Genomic DNA, 18951 nt, shown 5'->3' with positions numbered 1-18951 from the left:
TAAGATGTGATGTTAAGATGTGTGTAGTGCTGTGAAAGGATAAGCCCGAGTGGATCTGTAACGGAACCCCCTCACACACACACACACACACACACACACACACAAACACACACACACATCCTCGGCCTCTACCAAAACAAGGTGAACAGGCAGAAAGGCTAATGGCTTCCTGACATTGAAACCACATTCACGTTCTGGAGTGATTCCACACTACAAAAAACTGAAAAGAAGAGGGGACGAAATGGAGACGATGAAAGAGAGAATGAAATCACTCCATCGTGTGGGTGACAAGACTTGTTGTGCCAGAGCCAAGCTGATGTGTTTAATGGAGCTCTTAAATTACTGAAGGTAAATTCACTGCCACCTTTGCCACAAAAACTACTCAGCTGCACTCTGAACACATTGTTACCAAGGTCTAATAAACCACACTGTTTGCTCATATGACCTGACCCCTACCTTTCGTTTCCGGGGGATGGGGTCCTCAAACAGGAAGTGTGTACTCTCGGTTTCCTCATTGTTGTCATCACTCTGGGAGGAAAGCAGGAAGCTCTTCCCGGCATCGTTGGAGAGGGGCGGGGACGGTGTGGAGGGCACCGATTGGTCACTGGCGTCCCAGCTCCAGTTCCCACTGGTGGAGCTGCTGTAGCTGGCAGACAGGCTCTCCTTCCAGCCCTTACTAGCCAGATCTACACCTGAAGACAGAAGACAGCAATTTTAAAAGCAGGAAAGTAGCTCTAAAAGTTTGACTGACCTGTTGGGCTGTTACTGGCAGTATGCACTGCTACATATCCCAGAGTCCAACACACTGCAGGATTTCATTAGAAATCAGCAGTAAACACATCCACAGATTCAAAACAAACAAAAAAACAAAACAAACACCAAAACAAAAAACAAAACACAAAAGAAAAACAAAACAACCACAAAACAAAATAATAAAACAAAAGACAAAACAACACAACTAATTAAAATCCACTGCCCCCCCAAAACAAAACAAAACAAAACAAAACAAAAAAAAAAGAAAAGAAAAGAAAAAATATTTATATTTAAACAAATGATCAATTAAGGGACCTATTATGCCTTTTTTCAAAGTATTGTATTTTTTGGGGGTTACTAGAATAAGTTTTCATGCTTGAATGTTCAATAAAAACCACATTATTTTTCACATATTTGACATTGTTGCAGCACCTCTCTTCCCAGTCTGACAGTAACGCTCTGTTTAGTTCTGGTCTCTATGAAGCCCCTCCTTCTAAAAACCACAAAGTGATCTGATTGGTCTGAAATGTCACACCCCTTACCATAACCGCAAATTTCAACACACTACTAATGACACTCAACCAGGCCCCACCCCTTTTTTTTTTGCATATATCTTTGGCGGGAATTATTGAAATGAGGAACATTGTGACCTGTTTGTTCCTGGAAGAAATTGAGGCGTTTCAGGGAGTTCAGTGCTTACTGATATAGAGAATAACTCCCTTTGGAGTGACTTTGTGCTTTGTAAATTTGCAGACCTTTTTCATGCTCAAACAGCAACATTACAAGTTAAACATGTAAAAAAACATTATAGGTCCTCTTTAATATAAGGCTGGTAACTTGCCAAAGCCAAAATGGTATCAATCCAAACCTATACTGCAATTATCCATCATTTTGTTATTTGAAGGCAAAGCCAATTTTGGATAAAGAGAGCATGCCATATATGCTCTCTCTCACAGAATGCAGGGAATTTGTGCATTTGACCCAGTAGTATTGATTTGTTTGTGAATATTTTATACCTTTATACTGTTTAGTCACATGGAGTTGGTGAGAACATAAAGAAAAAAAGTGATGATGGCATGCAACACTGGATCAAGATAAAATAACAGATGCACACTAAATCCATTGTGTTATTTCATTAATGCGTGGTAAAAAAAAATAGTTTCACAACTGGTTTTGTTGCCGGTGGCATTTTTGTTTAAAGAAATGTTTTAAAAATTGTAACACATGACCTTGTGTACCCTGATGAATGCAGAAATTAACAACTTATGTTATTGCTTCAGTAAATGTGTTTATATGAGACTCATTTGTTAAACTACAATAGTTGAAATGTACTAAAATGTAAGTAAGTGTTAAAAGTAAAATGCACTAAAGTGTTAAAAGTAACACTTTACAGAACCAGTGCCGTTACGATGGAAACGGGATAACAGAGACTGGTCAGTTACACCTGAATTGCTTATAAATGTTTAATTTTTACTTCCAATGTTTGTCAAATGAGTTTAAATGTAGACAATATTGTATAATCTACATATTTAAAAATGGTATAAAATATGATATACTGTAAAATATGATAATCTTTGAAAATAAAGGAAGTAATCATGTAAACCAGTGGTTGTGTGGAGTATTTTACAAAAGTTTAGAGGATTTAAGTTAATCTGTAAGCACTTATTCATGAATAAAAAAACAAACAAACTGGTATTATAGTAAAAATGAATGAGTAAAATCAACACGTTGTTGGGTAAAATTAGTCCAACATGTGTTCTGTCCTATATTTACCCAGCCCTTGGGCTAAAAACAACCCAAATTGGGCTGTTTTTAACCCGGTGAATGTGATTTCACCAAGTAGAACATGTTCCTGAATCAACATACTTGTTGATCCTGGAACAACATTCCAATTAACCAATCAGACTGAGGGATAGGTTTACAGTTAATGTCAAGTTTAGGCTTACAATAAGGGTTAGGGTCTTCTACATCACTTTTATTCACCTATCATTTCCCTCTGAGATTAGGGATAGGGTTAAGACTATGTTTCCCGACGGGAATGTTGTTCCAGGATTAACAAAAGCTTTTGAACCAGGAACATATTACAAAATCACAGTGACCTTTTAAACCCAGTGTGTAGATTAAAGTTATTTTATAATTATACTATAGTTCATTGTTAATTCATGTTTGTTCATAATACATTAATTAAAAAGGTAGAAAATAAAGGTACACTATGTAACTTTTTACAATACCATATTGTATTGATCCAAAAACTCAATATCAAAGAAAAAACTAAATGTTCAATTAGTGATGCACCAAAATTTGGGCAACTGAATATATATATATTTTTTTTTTGGAAGGCCGAAATCATTGACTGAAACTAAATGTTTGTCTGAATAAATCACTCATGAAAACAAGTTTGTATTACAGACACTGTTTATAATTATATAAATAAAAAGTTGATATAAAAACTGCCTTATGTGTAAATTAAATGCTTATATACAACTATACAAAATATATTTGATTAATTAATTATTAAATATACTTTATTTTTAGTTTTGGTTTCCAGCTAAATAAAAACTTTAATTTCCGTTTCGGGTAAATCTCTATGGTGCATCAGTGCATCAGCAGCCATGACTGTACTTCTAAAAAAGATAAGAAAGGTAAAAACATAATGGCTGTAAACACAATTCTGACGATATACCATATGTTGAGCTACGCAGCAGAATAAGACTCACTGTCCAGCTGATGTTAAGCAATTATAACCCTTAACTAACTTAAACAACTAAATCCCTAAGCTTAAAGACATGTCAACAGTACAAGCTCTGCTGACCTTGAATGACCCCAAACAGGCAAATAACCTCCATTTCATGACACTTGACCTCTTAGGATTACGCTCTGGGTTCTTCCAGCATGTGCACACTTGCAATTTAGCAGATGTTTTTCATTCAAAGTGGCTTACAGTACACTAATTACAGGAACAGACTCTCTGGAGTAGCATGATTTAAGGGTTAAGTGTTCGGCTCAAGGGCACAATAGCGACAGGAAAGAATTGTAATCTAAGCAGCCCTAGACACTCTTAAAAATAAAGGCTCTAAAAAGGGGTTATCACATAGAAGAACCATTCTTGGTTCCCCAAAGAACCTTTCAGTGAACAGTTCTAAAAAGAACCATTTTTTCTTAGAGTGAAGAACATTAATGGGACCTATAATGCCCCTTTCACAAGATGTAATATAAGTTTTTGGTGTCCCCAGAATGGGTCTGTGATTTTTCAGCTCAAATAGATCATTTATTATAGCTTGTCAAATTTGCCCCTATTTGGGTTTGAGCAAAAACATGCAGTTTTTGTGTGTGTCCCTTTAAATGCAAATAAGCTGCTGCTCCTGGGCCCCTTTCCAGAAGAGGGCGGAGCTTTAACAGCTCATGCTTCGTTTGCTCAACAACAACAACAAAGCTGGAGAATCTCACACAGCCAAAATGAGGATTGTCAGTAACGGTGTTCAGCCTTACATTGTTCAAACCAGAGTCGACACTGATGGAGAGACTCAGGAAGAAGTTACAACTTTTAGAATGAAACTGGACGTTTCTGAACGGTTAGTGGATAAATTTATGTAGTTGCTGTGGAGTTGATTCAACTCATCCACTAGCATGTGCCGTCATGTTCATCTTTTGTGCAAATCCAGCGTTGAATTGACCCTCGTTTGTGAAGCAGGCCGGTGTAAAATGACGGCATGTCAACAACACTCTACTACAACAACTCTTCCTCTTCTCTAAAGCAGCCCAACATGGCCTCACCCCCTTTGTTGCGTGTTCTCGGGGGCGGGGTTTATGTAAATTTTGGCACTAACCCGAGAAGAAGCTTGCTGTAGTCCCTACCAGCCATTTGTTGTAGTCCTTAAAAAGCAATTTCTGTAAAAGAAAATATCTCCCTTTGCATTGAACTTTGAGCGTCGTAACTTTGCAGATGTTGTTTATGATCAAACAGCAACATTACAAACTAACTAAAGTTAAAAGAAGTGAAATCATAATCAACCACCCCTTTAACAATCTCAAGAACCTTTTCCACTATAAAGAACCTTTTGTGCATTTGAAACGTTCTTCATGGAACAATCAATGCCAATAAAGAACCTTCATTTTTAAGCGTGTACAGTTTTTGCCCCAGTCCTACATGAAGATTGATGACCATTGTTTGATTTATTTCCCCCACATCAGTATTTTATTGTGGTATAATCCACTTACCAAACCCAAACTGTGGTCGGTCACTTGCACGTCTCTTCCGATATGGGCAGTTCTTGGCGAAAACAAGCTGCCTTGAGCAGCAGGCCTTATGCCGATAGTCATTAGGATACATGAGCCACTATACTGAGCTACCGGCAGACCATATTTATTTAGTCCTCATCTATTTTCTGGTGGGGAGGAAAGGGACTCTTGTCTTTTATTTGTGCAGCCACCATGATACAGTACAATAAGTCTTTAATTTCCCAGATGGGCAATGTGTTTGCATTAAAGATATTAAAAAATGACAATGCAAATGAAAAACACATAAAATCCAATCCCAAGGCCAATGTCCTAGATTAAATAGTAATGGAGTGTAAGGAATGCTGTGCCACTTTTTTACTTAAACTGTCCTCTAGGCAAGAGTAATGAGATGTAATGACAGTGCAGGATGTGTGCTATCAACTGAACGCATCTATATCAAAGTGACATAGAAATATGACTTTTGCAAATATGAACACGAGAAAAACTATTTACCAATGTCCTCTGTCATTTCAAAGCCTTATCTAGCTCACACATTCACATTTTCACAGGAAAAGGTTTAATATTCAGAATATTTCAATGTAGTGAATCATTTTCAACATTTTTTGTAGCAGTCTTTATTTACAGGCAAATCTTACTCTCACTATCACTGACCTGCCATGCAGAAAATTGGCTTTCAGCATTTTTTTTTTTAAATCGCTGCACCTTGACAGCTATATATGATGCACCCTTTCTAAGCATATGATCAAGTGACAAATATTATGTACACTACCAATCAGAAGTTTGGGCTCAGTAAGAATTCACAATGTTTTTTAAGAATTCTCTTGCAGCATTTATCTGATCAAAAATACAGTAGCACCATGTAGCAGATCTAGGCAGGTGGTGCTGGGGAGGTGGAGGGGTAGAATAAGCATAGCGTGCAGAGATAGTGTATTCATTTGGATGCGTCATGGTTATAAAGGGAAATGGTAATGAAGACATTACATTGATAGGCTAAGAATGTTTCTTTGAACGAACAAATCAGAATGCGAACAGAGTTTCATGGCTGAACTATTCATTAATTTCTTTCAAAAATATAAAATAGTCAGTCTTACTGACTCCAAACCTTTGAACTGACACCCCAATCTCCCCTATATAACAATAAAGCATCAATCACTGATGTAATGTTGGCTAACTAATATAGTACAACAGAAAACCAGAGAAGGTCGGCTAATACCATGAGAGCTGATGATCTGAGTTCCTCAATAAAAGAGAGGGAAATCCTCCATGGAAAAGTTCAGGGGATCCATTAAAACAGCCTGTTCCTTCCAAGACACAAATGTAAGGGACTTTGGACTGACACCAGCTGTTTTGTGACACAGCTTAAGAATACTCTCACTTTTCATTTTGTTCTAGAATCTCCGAAAAGGTCAGAACAAACGCAATACAAGAACGCTTTCACCACAGTCCAGTTAACATTCAGAATCCTGCTCTTAAAAAAAGAACAATCTTTGGCTAGTTCTGTTCAACAATCAGCTGATCCAGTTCACAAAAATGATTCTTTCATGAATCGGACTGATTCATTTCTCAAGTTTGACTCACTGTTTAACATCCCACTCAAGGGCAAGATTATAAGCTTACCTATTTATTATAACTGTATGGAATAGAGCATATTTTAGCCATTTTTCTCAAAACATCTTCTTTTGTGTCATATGGGCTTGGAACGACATGAGGGTGTCATTCATTTTCATTCAAGGACAAAACAAGTTTTTGATTCAAAGTCCAATAAAACATCAATGCAAGAGCTAAATCACTTCTACTGCTGCACAATGTCTATTGTCTTTTCTTCTGAAAATCTATGAGCATACTTTTGGTTTGGAAGCCATGAGCTGAAGGAAGGAACTGTCACTGCACTGCAAACCCATTTAAATGCAAGTCCGGGTTTTCTTTCATCATGCTAAAGGGGACATAAAATGGAAAACAGAGTCCGAAGACCATGTAGATGATTACATTCATGCAAAACTCATGTCTACACAAGACTATTTCGTGAAACTAATCTGCAAAAACAGCCTGTTTAGAAATCTTTGTGGCCATGGTGTCATTTTGTAGTCACATTTACAATGACAACTCAGCTAGTCTAATGAGTAATGGTGTGATCTATGCTGAGATTAGCCAATCATTACAGAGGCCATTTACATCTAGAAGTCTTAAAGGTACAGTAGGGAAAACAGCCTGTTTAACTGTAAAAAAATTTAATTTAAAACTAAATTATGACCATTTTTGGTGCAAGAAACCCTACTTTTTAGACTACCATTAAAAAGTTTGGGTTCAGTAAGATTTTTTGTTCTTTGAAAAAAGTCTCTTTTGTTCACAAGGCTGTGTTTATTTATCAAAATTACATTAAAATCAGTAATATTGCGAAATATTATTACAATTTAAAAACTTTTTAAAATGTAGTTCATTCCTGTGATCAAAGCTGAATTTTCAGCATCATCATTACTCCAGTCCTCAGTGTCACATGATCCTTCAGAAATCATTCTAATATGCTGATCTGATTCTTGAGAAATATTTATTATTGTTAGCAATGTCGAAAAGAGTGCTGCTTAAAATTTTTGTGGAAACTGTGATACATTTTTTTCAGGATTCTTTAAACAACATTTATTTCAAATAGAAAACATTGTTACAGTACTGCCATATTCAATTCATTTGATAGGGATAGTTCACCCAAAAATGAAATTTCTGTAATTAATTACTCGCCCTCATGTCGTTCCACACCTGTAAGACCTTCGTTCATCTTCAGAACACAAATTAAGATGGCTCAATGATGCCTGCATTGACAGAAAGTTAATTTACACTTTCAATATGCAGAAAGACATATTTAAAACAGTTCATGTGACTACAGTGGTTCAACCTTAATATTATAAAGCGACGAGAATACTTTTTGTGCGCCAAAAAAAACCAAAATAACAACTTTATTCAACAATATCTAGTGATGGGCGATTTCAAAACACTGCTTCATGAAGCTTCGAAGCTTTACGAATCTTTTGTTTCGAATCAGTGGTTCGGAGCGTGAATCAAACAGCCAAAGGCACGCCCTCCAGTGATGAACCACTGAAATTTCGAAACAGTTATGGCATAACGAAGCCTCGTTTACTGATATCATGTGACTTTGACAGTTTGATACATGCTCAAAAAGATTCGTAAAGCTTCGAAGCTTCATAAAGCAGTGTTTTGAAATCACCCATCACTAGATATTGTTGAATAAAGTCTTTATTTTGTTATTTTTGGTGCACAAAAAGTATTTTCGTCGCTTTATAACATTAAGGTTGAACCACTGTAGTCACATGAACTGATTTAAATATGTTTTAGTAGCTTTCTGGGCATCTGAAAGTTGTTGTCAATGGAGGCCTCACTGAGCCATCGGATTTGATCAAAAATATCTTAATTTGTGTTCTGAAGATGAACGAAGGGTCTTACAGGTGTGGAACGACATGAGTGTGAGTAATTAATGACAGAAATTTCATTTTTGGGTGAACTAACCCTTTAATGCATCCTTGCTAACCGATCCCAAACTTTTGAGCGGTAGTCTTAGTCAGACATTTCAACCCCTTAAAAAACTGTAAACACTGTGGCACTATCATACAAAACATTTGTTTTGGCATATTTACCAGCAACGCTGGCTTAACCAATGGCGTGAGTTTGGTGCGGGACTATCTGTTTGAAATGGAATGGTTCCATTAGAACACACTGTTCAAACAACCATTATTTTTGCAATTCTGTTTGGTGGCACAGAAATCACACACTTCATTAAAGCCATTTTCTATATAAAACATTTTATAATGGAGAAAGCAGGAGTCCTTTTGGGCACTTATGGAGCTTATTTGACAAGCCGCCACTCAACCTAAATGCTCTGGGATCTATCAGTTAATGGCGGCAGGCGCTAGCATGATAGACGGGTTCAGAGCGGAGTTTAACCTGAGGCACTGGAGGAAGGGTTGAGCACCAACGGGCTGGTGGACAGTGTGGTCAGGACGGTGGCGGCCATCACTTCTTTATCAGCATGACCAGAAGGCCTCCTGTTAAGAGAGAGAGAAAAGAGGTTTTAAAAGACCCGAATCAACTAAAACCAATTACGTCAAGCAGACCCAGATGTTTAGCGTACTCTCACACCAACATAAAACAACACACATCTGTTAGGTGGGCCGCCCAGCCCTGCATCGCTCTCTCTCTCTCTCTCTCTCTCTCTGCCTAAGCGCTCTTCCCACAGTAAACACTTCTCTCGGCCATATCGCAGCTCCCTACTGCGCTGAACTCATCACAGGTAATGGAAAATTCCAGCGCAGTAATAAACACTAACGCTCAGCCTCTGGTGTATGCCCACACAGCACAGCTCCATTATCAACTGTATTTATTCAGCGTGTGTGTGGGAGAGAGTTTACTCGTGTTTGTAAATCAACACCAGGATTTAGTGTGCAGTTGAATGAAATGCCCTGTTAACTGTTTAGTGTCTTGCTCACTGGTGAGATTCAGCTTTGAGCTGTGTATTTGCACAGTATGCACATGATTGATGGCTCTTATATTGGACTGCAGTGAAAAAGAGAGGGAAAAAGGGAGGGAATGTGGGAGAACAGAGAGAGGAGAGGGAGTGAGTGTTAGCAGACATTACATTTAAATATTTATGCAAATTAAAAATGTTTAAATAAGATTACTGTACATGATGGGACTGATGCGAATGCAAAAGTGGCATATTGGTTCAACAAACACAACTACACAATATTAAACAAATATTATATGGTGTTATAAACTCCATATAATATTTCAGTAAAACTTTGCTGTTCTTGTTACCAATTTCGGTACCAAAGCAAGAACTTGTTGAATTAAGTACTTTAAAAGCCTCTAAAAACACCAACGAAGAAGAAAAAAACAGCATAGTGATGAAACACGCTCTGTAGAGCAGTTTGTCCATTTAGGGCTATTGTAGAAACATGGTGCGCAAAATGGCGATTTTTGGGATAGTTCACCCAAAAATGAAAATTTTGTCATCATTTACTTACCCTCGAGGCGAGATCTGCTTGGTTACAAACATTCTTCCAAATATCTTCCTTTGTGTTCAGCAGAACAAAGAAATGTATACAGGTCTGGAAAAATCTGAGGGTGAGTAAATGATGACAAAATTTTCATTTTTGGGTGAACTATCCCTTTTTAACATGTAAGGGGACCCACGGTGTATGTAGATCATTCTAAGGTCATAAAAACATACCGATTCACTATGTAAGGTCTTTATACACCACTCAAAACATAGTTATGTGTGTTATATTTGTTTTTTTTGCCAATAGATCCTCCTAAATATTACACACTGGACCTTTAAGGCGAGACACTCCAGGTGAATAGGGTAAAAACATAACTTATAGATATCACCATTCTTCCCCAACTGATTGATTACATTAAGAATTGCAAAAAAAAAAAATGTTTTCTGAAATGTTATGTTTAAATATGCAAATGAGGTGTTATCTAATTAAATATATGCTAATTAGATTACAATTATAGATCAAAAATCTGAATATTAGATGAAGTCAGGTTCAAAATTCTTGTTTAATTTTTTTGACATATTAAAGTCAAATTTTTTTTTTTTACAGAGGGGATTTTAGATATCTATTTTTATCACTCCATAAATCAGAAAATACTATCAACAGCCAGAAAAAAAATTGATTTTCACCATTTTTTTAGGAATAAAATGTTGTATAAAATCATGCCAATTATGTATCAACAAATCCTGCTGTAAAAACCTTCAGAATATAGATAGGAATAAAACTGTAAAGTTTGGTGTATGTAAGTTCTGCAGAAATGGAGATTTCTGACTCGGAGCAGGAGAAAAAAAAAAAAACTTATTTTGAGAAAACGGCCTTTACTGTAATTGAAATCTACAGGCGCAAATAGATAAAGTGCTATAAAAGATACACTTAAAAGTGGATTTTGGATGTTTTCTTTCCACCAGTCCGAAAAAAACACTTTATGAAAAGCCAAAAAGTGCAAAGTCTCAAAATTGACAGGTGCCTGAAAACAGTGTTTTTGCCTGTAGTGTCTCCCCTTAAATTAATAAAACTAAAACTACTAAAAATACATTAAAGGGTTAGTTCACCAAAAAATGAAAATTCTGTCATTATTTACTCTCCCTCATGTCGTTCCACACCTGTAAGACCTTCGAAGCTTTACGAATCTTTTGTTTCGAATCAGTGGTTCAGAGTGTGCATCAAACTGCCAAAGTCACGTGAACTATTGAAATTTCAAAACACTTATGACGTAACGAAGCTGAAATCATGTGCAATCATCACTGATTGGAAACAAAAGATTTGAAAAGCTTCAAAGCTTCATGAAGCAGTGTTTTGAAATCACCATCACTAGATATTGTTGAATAAAGTCTTTATTTTGTTTTTTTGGCACACAAAAATTATTCTCCTTGCTTCATAGCATTAATGTTGAACCACTGTAGTCACATGAACTGTTTTAAATATGTCTTTAGTAGCTTTCTGGGCATCTGAAAGTGTTAAAGGTCCCCGTTCTTCATGATCCCATGTTTCAAACTTTAGTTAGTGTGTAATGTTGTTGTTAGAGTATAAATAAAATCTGTAAAATTTTAAAGCTCAAAGTTCAATGCCAAGCGAGATATTATATTTAACAGAAGTCGCCTACATCGAACAGCCAGTTTGGACTACATCCCTCTACTTCCTTCTTTAATGACGTCACTAAAACAGTTTTTTGACTAACCTCCGCCCACAGGAATACACAAGAGTTGCGTTTGTAGAGTGTGTTTGTCGCCATGTCGTCGAAACGCTGTTATTTTCATCCCGCAGTCCAATCACCGGGTCTGATTCCGGCTCAAATTGATAGGGTAAAATTAAAGACATGTTTACAATAACACTGAGCGCGTGCATCTCCACGTTATGGTAAGAGGCGTGACCTTTCCGGGCAAGGTGCGCTCAGAGCTGTCGAATCACAACACAGGAACCGCTGGCACAATCAGAACTCGTTACGTATTTCTGAAGGAGGGACTTCATAGAACAAGGAAGTCATCAGCCCGTTTTTATGACAGTGGAAACAGCGGTATACAGATAAGTAAATTATGTGAAAAATACTGTGTTTTTTTACACGCGAAACATGAACACATGTTATATTGCACACTATAAACACAATCAAAGCTTCAAAAAAAACACGAAAAACGGGACCTTTAATGATCGTGCTGGCAATGCAGGCCTCACTGAGCCATCGGATTTGATCAAAAATATCTTAATTTGTGTTCTGAAGACCTTACGGGTGTGGAACGGCATGAGGGTGAGTAATAAATGACAGAATTTTAATTTCTGGGTGAACTAACCCTTTAAAGCAAGAAGTATTTTAAAAAAACTAAAAGTAATACAGTAGTACAAAAAATTACTAATATTATATATATATATATATATATATATATATATATATATATATACACACACATAATATATACAGCCCTCATCCCCACTCATTTTCATTGTATGGATAAGTGCAGCCTGGATATTCTGAAAAACATCTTTTTTGTCCCACAGAAAAAAAAAACAGCATTAGAGTGAATGAACGAAATGTTTTTTCATTTTTTTGGGTGACCTACTCCTTAAAAGTCAACTACCTATTTCACCATTTATAATTATGTAATGTTTTGCCACGGCTATAGAATCATGGGTTATAGAGCCATTCTGGTAATGAGATTCTTCCCTCCGTCTGATCCGCTCCACCCTGAACACAGCAGCACTGATCTAAGAACAGAAACCGACACAATGCTAAGCTGTGTCTCTCTGTTATATAATCAAAAAAATCCCACTCACACTCCCTCGTATTCCCTCATATTCTGGGCTTCTACCCCCCCGCCTGCTTTGGCAACCCAACCAGAGCAAACTGGTTTGGAGTCGCTCTGAAAGCCAAGCCCAGAGACTTGGCAGGGCTGTCAAACTTTTTTCCTTTATCTGGGTCAACTTCCAAAAATCTTTCTATCGCTACAAAAAAAAAAAAAAGCAAGCAAGCAGAGGATTAGAAGCAGACAGAATAAGGAACATAAATAAAATATGAAGGTTTTGCCTCGTTTTTAGAGAGAAGAGAGAGAAATGACAAAGACAGATTTATGCAAAGAGAAAACCGCAAAGTTTTGGAAAAGAGGAGAGGAGAAACTGTCTGCTTTCAGAGGCGAAGAAAATGACACATATTATAGATGAGGGCAGCATGCTGTTTTTATTACTCTCTGTGTGTGTGTGTGTTGCTTATATAATTTACTACATATATATTCTTATGTAATACCAAAATTCATAGCCTAGGAGATGAGCATTATCCACCTCCAGTGAGTGTTTTGATCAAGACTGTCGGAAACAGAACTGCAAACACACCTACATATTCACACTGAATAAATGCATCACACACACACACACATTTACTTAGCTATCTAAATTAGACTAGATAGACTGTGTTTTTAAATGGAATTAATTATAATTACTACATTACATATTTGCTTTATACATGCAATACAATACATATATATCATTAAATAACATTATTTCCTCAATTATGAATAGTTACTGCAAATGAGAATGTCTCTAGATTACCCTAAAGGAATTTTTTGTAAGATTTCTCCCAATTTTGGGAGAATGTTGTGCTTAAACTATAACTATTTGCACAAATTTACCAATATATCTACACAAGGATTAGACTTTTATTGTCGTTATTTAAAGATGAAAAAAAAAAAAAAGCTTCATAAATCATTCTAATATGTTGATTTGCTGCTCAAGAAACATTTTTTATTATTATCAATGTTGAAAACAGTTGTGCTGCTTAATATTTTTGTGGAAACTGTGATGATTTTTTTTTTCAGGATTCTTTGATGAATAGAAAGTTCAGCATTTATTTGAATTAGAAATCTTTATAAAACATTATAAATGTATTTACTGTCACTTTTGTTCAATTTAATCAATTTTTGATGAATGCATCATTGCTTATAAAATATGTACGTAACATATAATTTATATATTTAGATGCTATTTAATCATTTTAGCTCCGAAAAGCAAATCCACACAGTCAAAATGCTTTGGTAAAGAGAGCAAGGGGGAGCGTATCACAGACTCGTGCAGATTCAAGCAGCAACACTGTTTTCTCTGAATGTTTCCCTCCCACTCTGTTTCTCTCACACTCACACACCGCCTGCTTTCCTGCCTTCCCGCTTTCTCCACGCTTTTCCCGAAAAAGCTCTTTATCACATTCAGCTGTATGATTCATAAGTTACCATATTCACACACACACACACACATTCAAAAACACGCAGAGAGGGACTTAATAAATCTGTGAATGTGTGTGTGTGACTGTGAGATAAATCAGACTTACTGGAATCTAGATTGCAGTGATACAGTCAAATGTATATAGCTGTTATGAATGAAGCCACATGCTCTAATTACTCAGCGTTTGCAGGCCTGTGTAACACTGTGTCTAGATTTTAAGTGAGCAGAACGACGATGCTAGACTACTCTCTTTACACATGAAAGCAGGACTACACTTGTTGATTGTAATGGGATTGATCTAGTTTGGGTCACATCACGGTGCTTATTTGCAAAGCGGACACTGTAAATGTGTGTTCACGGACATTGACAGTAGCTCCTTTCACACATCAACCCCAGTAAATTACCGTAAAATTTTCCAGTAAATAGACAAATGTGTCGTTCACACAAGCAACGGCGTTCTGTCTTTTTAGATCTACCATTCATACATCAGTAACCAAAACACCAGTAAACTCCACCTGGATAAGAAGCGCTTTAGTTTCACTATAGACCCTTTCACACAGAGATTCTGGAAAATATACAGGATCATGGGATCGTTTGATTTTGGTTCATTCACACTGCCAGTGAATCTGTGCGTGCGTTTACACACATCCCGTAAAGATCCCGTAAAGACATGACATCAGCAGTGTCGGGGGAAGTTACTTTTAAAAGTAATGCATTATAATATTGCGTTACTCTCCTAAAAAAGCAACTAATTGTGTTACTTAGTTACTTTTTATGAAAAGTAATGTGTTACATTACTTTTGCGTTAGTTTTTCTCACCTAGGCTGAGCTTGTTTGTTTTTTTAATAACAACAAAAACAGTTCTATTTTTGGAAAATTTTAAGGCCCTTTCAAAACCGAACTGAATAAGCCTCAGGCTGAAGGAAATGCATGTTTACGCCTGTACAGTAGAGGGCGCCGCTCCAACAAACCTTTCAGATGTGCTGCCATTCTGGATTAAAGAGGAATATGATACAGGAGAAGGAAGTTCAACACTCTTATTTCTAAATCTAATCTAAAGTCATTTTTGCTTATTAGTATGGTTGAATTAGATCATTGAAGGTCAGCAGCAAAGACATTGGTTAAAGGTGCTAAAGAGGATGTTTTGCTTTATACATTTTTGCAATATTACTTGAAACTGTCTGTTACTTGTTACTAACTGATAAAAGACTATTTATTAGGTGCACTGAAAGGAATAATATTAATATACATCATCTGTGCACGAAGTAGGGCTTTAAAAACATCAGCCAATCGTTTACGCGATCATCGCGTAAACGATTGGCCCTCTGGCTTGTCAATCACTGCCGTGACGTTCCTTGTGAGAGACGAGCGCGGCTGCGCGCTCCAGTAACTTTCCACACTCCACAGGCGCCGTATGCAATGTTTTTGTCAGGAGACAGGAGTAACAACTGCAGATTATGAGTTACCTGCGGTGAGTCCGACATAATGAATCCACTAACACGACACAGCGAATGCCGGTGGTAAACACTCGTGTTCGTGCACGAAGTTTTGGGAGGCGTTCCCTCGAAATTCTTACGCATGCGCTCATTTCAAAAACTCAGTAACAGTCTTTGGTTTCTCAGTCGACGAAAAGATCCTCTTTAGCACCTTTAATAAAGTGCGTTGAAATACATAAAGTATATTTATGTAATTTAATATATTTATTATTACAGGTTTGCATAAAATTCTGAGATTGCATTTCACTGTTTTTATCCATTTTGAGGAAAACTGAACATTTTTGTGCAAGTGAGACGAGTAAATGCATGTTCACATTTAGTCTAGAACTACAATAACTATCATGTTTACACAGCGCACACAAAACCTCTGCACTTTGTTTCTCTCAACATGTGGACTGGAGAGCTGTCAATCAATAAATGGGAAAAATTAACACGTTACTTATTTGAAAAAGTAACTTAGAGATTTTGATGTAAATTGAAAAATGTGTTACTTTACTAGTTACTTGAAATAGTAATCTGATTACGTAACTCAAGTTACTTGTAATGTGTTACCCCCAACAGCGGAACCCGGATTTGTCGTGCTTATGATCTACAGTTTGCTTATGATCTGCGATTTTTCAAGAGAAACCACGCTTGTGCAATTTTTTTTCCAGATTCAATCATAAACTAGCACATTGCATATTATTCCACTAAACTGGCATGCAATCTCAGCTTTAGCATCATCACTACGACACACCCCTTACGGCACTGGTCCTGGCTTCTGTTCACACAGGGCGTGTTCTGGGACTGATCCCAGGAATGTTACTAGATCCCCATCCCAGGATCGGTCCTAGAATCAATCCTGGGACGTGTTTGCGTTGCCATCCGAAACTTGCCGCGCACCAAACAAGGGGACCAAGACCCCTGAAAAGGTGGGTCTCGGTCCGCTTCAGAGCCTAAAATGGACAGAATGCTCAACCATACTTGGTTCTTCTTGTCATAGTCATGATGTTGCCCATTAATGTTCGGTACAGGCATCAGAACTGCGTCTCCTTGCAGCAGATATCTGTTTGTGTTTATAACGAATGAATTCCTGCCGCTGTTTTGACTCCTTTACACGTTTTATAAGCACTTCTCAGCTGGTAAAAATACCATCATATGTAAACACATACAATGAGCGCATTTAGTCCAGCACAGCAACGTTTTGGATGTTCGTTAAAAAAATTCCGTTGCAAAATAAGCGTCATAAAAGCTGGGTTTTCTTGTATCTTTAGGTTTAGTGTTAAAAATGGCAGTGTGAACGCTAAGTGAACCAGGACTAAATGGTTAGGACCTAAAGAACCAAGAGAACCGATCTACAAGTGTGAACACACCGTAAAAGCAGCTGAGCTTACCGTAAACGGCTCCGACAGAGCTTTATAATTGGCCCAAAGCAGACTACTTACGTCAGTGTGTTCTGACCTCACATGTGCTCATACCGGTAGTTCTGTTCTTTGTTCATACACAGCATCTTACTGGTAATTAACTGGTAATGTTACAACTTCTCATACCAAGAAATTGCCAGAACTGCTGTACTGGTATTTTTGAAAAGGTCCCGTTCACACTTCATCTCTTAACGGTAATTTACAGGTAATTTACAGGTAATTTACCAGCGCAGACTGCGGTCCATCTTTAAAAACTGGCCTGGGCCAGTGAATTTAGCAACAGCCTAGTCGAAGGGCCCGTTTGTATTCCCCTCTGAAACAAATGTGCACATCTATGGCCATATTCCTCCAATCTAAATCCCACAACCCTGAGGAAATAAAGATCATGAGTGAAGAGCATCTTTGCTTGAGTTTTTCTCTTGGTTAGTTCTAGGTTACATTAGCTGTGAAAAAGTAAAAAAGTGAAAAAGCAGCTGTGGTTTGTGTTGTGTTACAGCTATGTGCCATTATTACGATGCTGTGATGACAGTTTTGCGGTGGCTTGTGGGAAACAGATTCTGATGAGACTGAGAGGCTGCCTGTAAACACAACTGAAGTTTTCTGTTTGATAAGAGAGAGAGTCAAATCTATTATTATGAATATACAGTTAAAGGGAAGTTCACCTAAAGACATAAACATCTTTTACTTAACCTCATGTCATTCCAAACTGTATTACTTTTTTTTTCTTCTGTGGAACAGAAAAGGTGGATTTTTGAAGAATACCCTAACTGTTTTTTCCCCATTTCATTATAAAGAAAGTGAATGAGGACTGAGGGCACTATTTGAATGATCTAAGCGCATGGCCTAAAGCGCACGGTGCAAGTTCACTTAGGGCATATCCGAATCCACTTTTGCTAGTTTAAGGACGGGAAAAATGGCCAGTGCACCCGGTGCATGGTCTAAAAGGGTTGTCACTATTCTCTTAATGGGCAATGGGTGTGTTTTGGGCATAACGTGCAATAAACCAATCAGAGCCTCATCTCCAATTCCCTTTAAAAGCCAGTTGCTCTTGGGCCATGGCGTATTCGCTATTTACATGGCGGAATTGGCAAGCGGAAAAACTGAAAGCTTCTCTAGCGAGGAAACGGATCTGCTCGTGCGCGACGTTAAAGGGCACGCAGACCATCTACAGGACAAGCCGGATTCCACCAAAGCATTTTTATCTTTATGCACCCAACAATAATCTTTTGCATTGTAATCCTTTTATTTTTAATATTTGGCATTAATGTTTGTGTGCTGCTGCATCCCTATGTGTGTAATAAGCAGAGCGTATGCATGTTGTGCACCCACATATAGGCGCATATTACTAACGTGCTCTTTAAATAACAAAACAAATATTGCGCCATTGACTTTAGACCAGGTTTCAGTTGGTCAATGGCGCAGTCTATTTCAGTTGCCTCAAAATAGCAACACGCCAACAATGCATCTGAACATACCTCATTTTCAGACCAACATGCCCATGGGCGCACAAATGGGCGCAGATGCATTTGCTATTTAAACAACGTGGCACAGGACGTGAAAATGATAATGCGTTGGGCTGAAACTAGCAAAAAACACTTGTTTCGCGGCTGGCGCCACATTGCGCCAGGTGTATGATAGGGCCCTTAAGCTTTTAGGCTTCAAAAAGGAAGTAAAACCATCATAAAAGTATCATTATTGTGGCTCATACAACTCAAACAGTATATTTCAAGCCTTTTGAAGACATATGATTAAGAGACTAAACATTTTATGACAAGAGTCTAAAATTTAAGTTGTGCA

At 37.4% G+C, this 18951-nt stretch overlaps 1 protein-coding gene across 2 annotated transcripts in view; it reads right to left on the bottom strand.

Annotated features, from left to right (window-relative positions):
* slc2a4rg (SLC2A4 regulator) overlaps positions 1-18951 on the bottom strand; it is an 83374-nt gene that overhangs the window by 20892 nt on the left and 43531 nt on the right. For both annotated transcript variants that reach the window (XM_048178215.1, XM_048178216.1), the window contains exons 3-4: positions 8944-9044; positions 457-692 (exon numbers count right to left, since the gene is read on the bottom strand). In XM_048178215.1, the coding sequence (XP_048034172.1) occupies positions 457-692; positions 8944-9044 (337 nt within the window). The remainder of the gene's footprint in view (positions 1-456; positions 693-8943; positions 9045-18951) is intronic.

This window comes from Megalobrama amblycephala, linkage group LG24, assembly GCF_018812025.1.
Source record: "Megalobrama amblycephala isolate DHTTF-2021 linkage group LG24, ASM1881202v1, whole genome shotgun sequence".
NCBI classification, from domain to species: domain Eukaryota; kingdom Metazoa; phylum Chordata; class Actinopteri; order Cypriniformes; family Xenocyprididae; genus Megalobrama; species Megalobrama amblycephala.
This window is presented reverse-complemented; position numbering and strand designations above follow the sequence as displayed.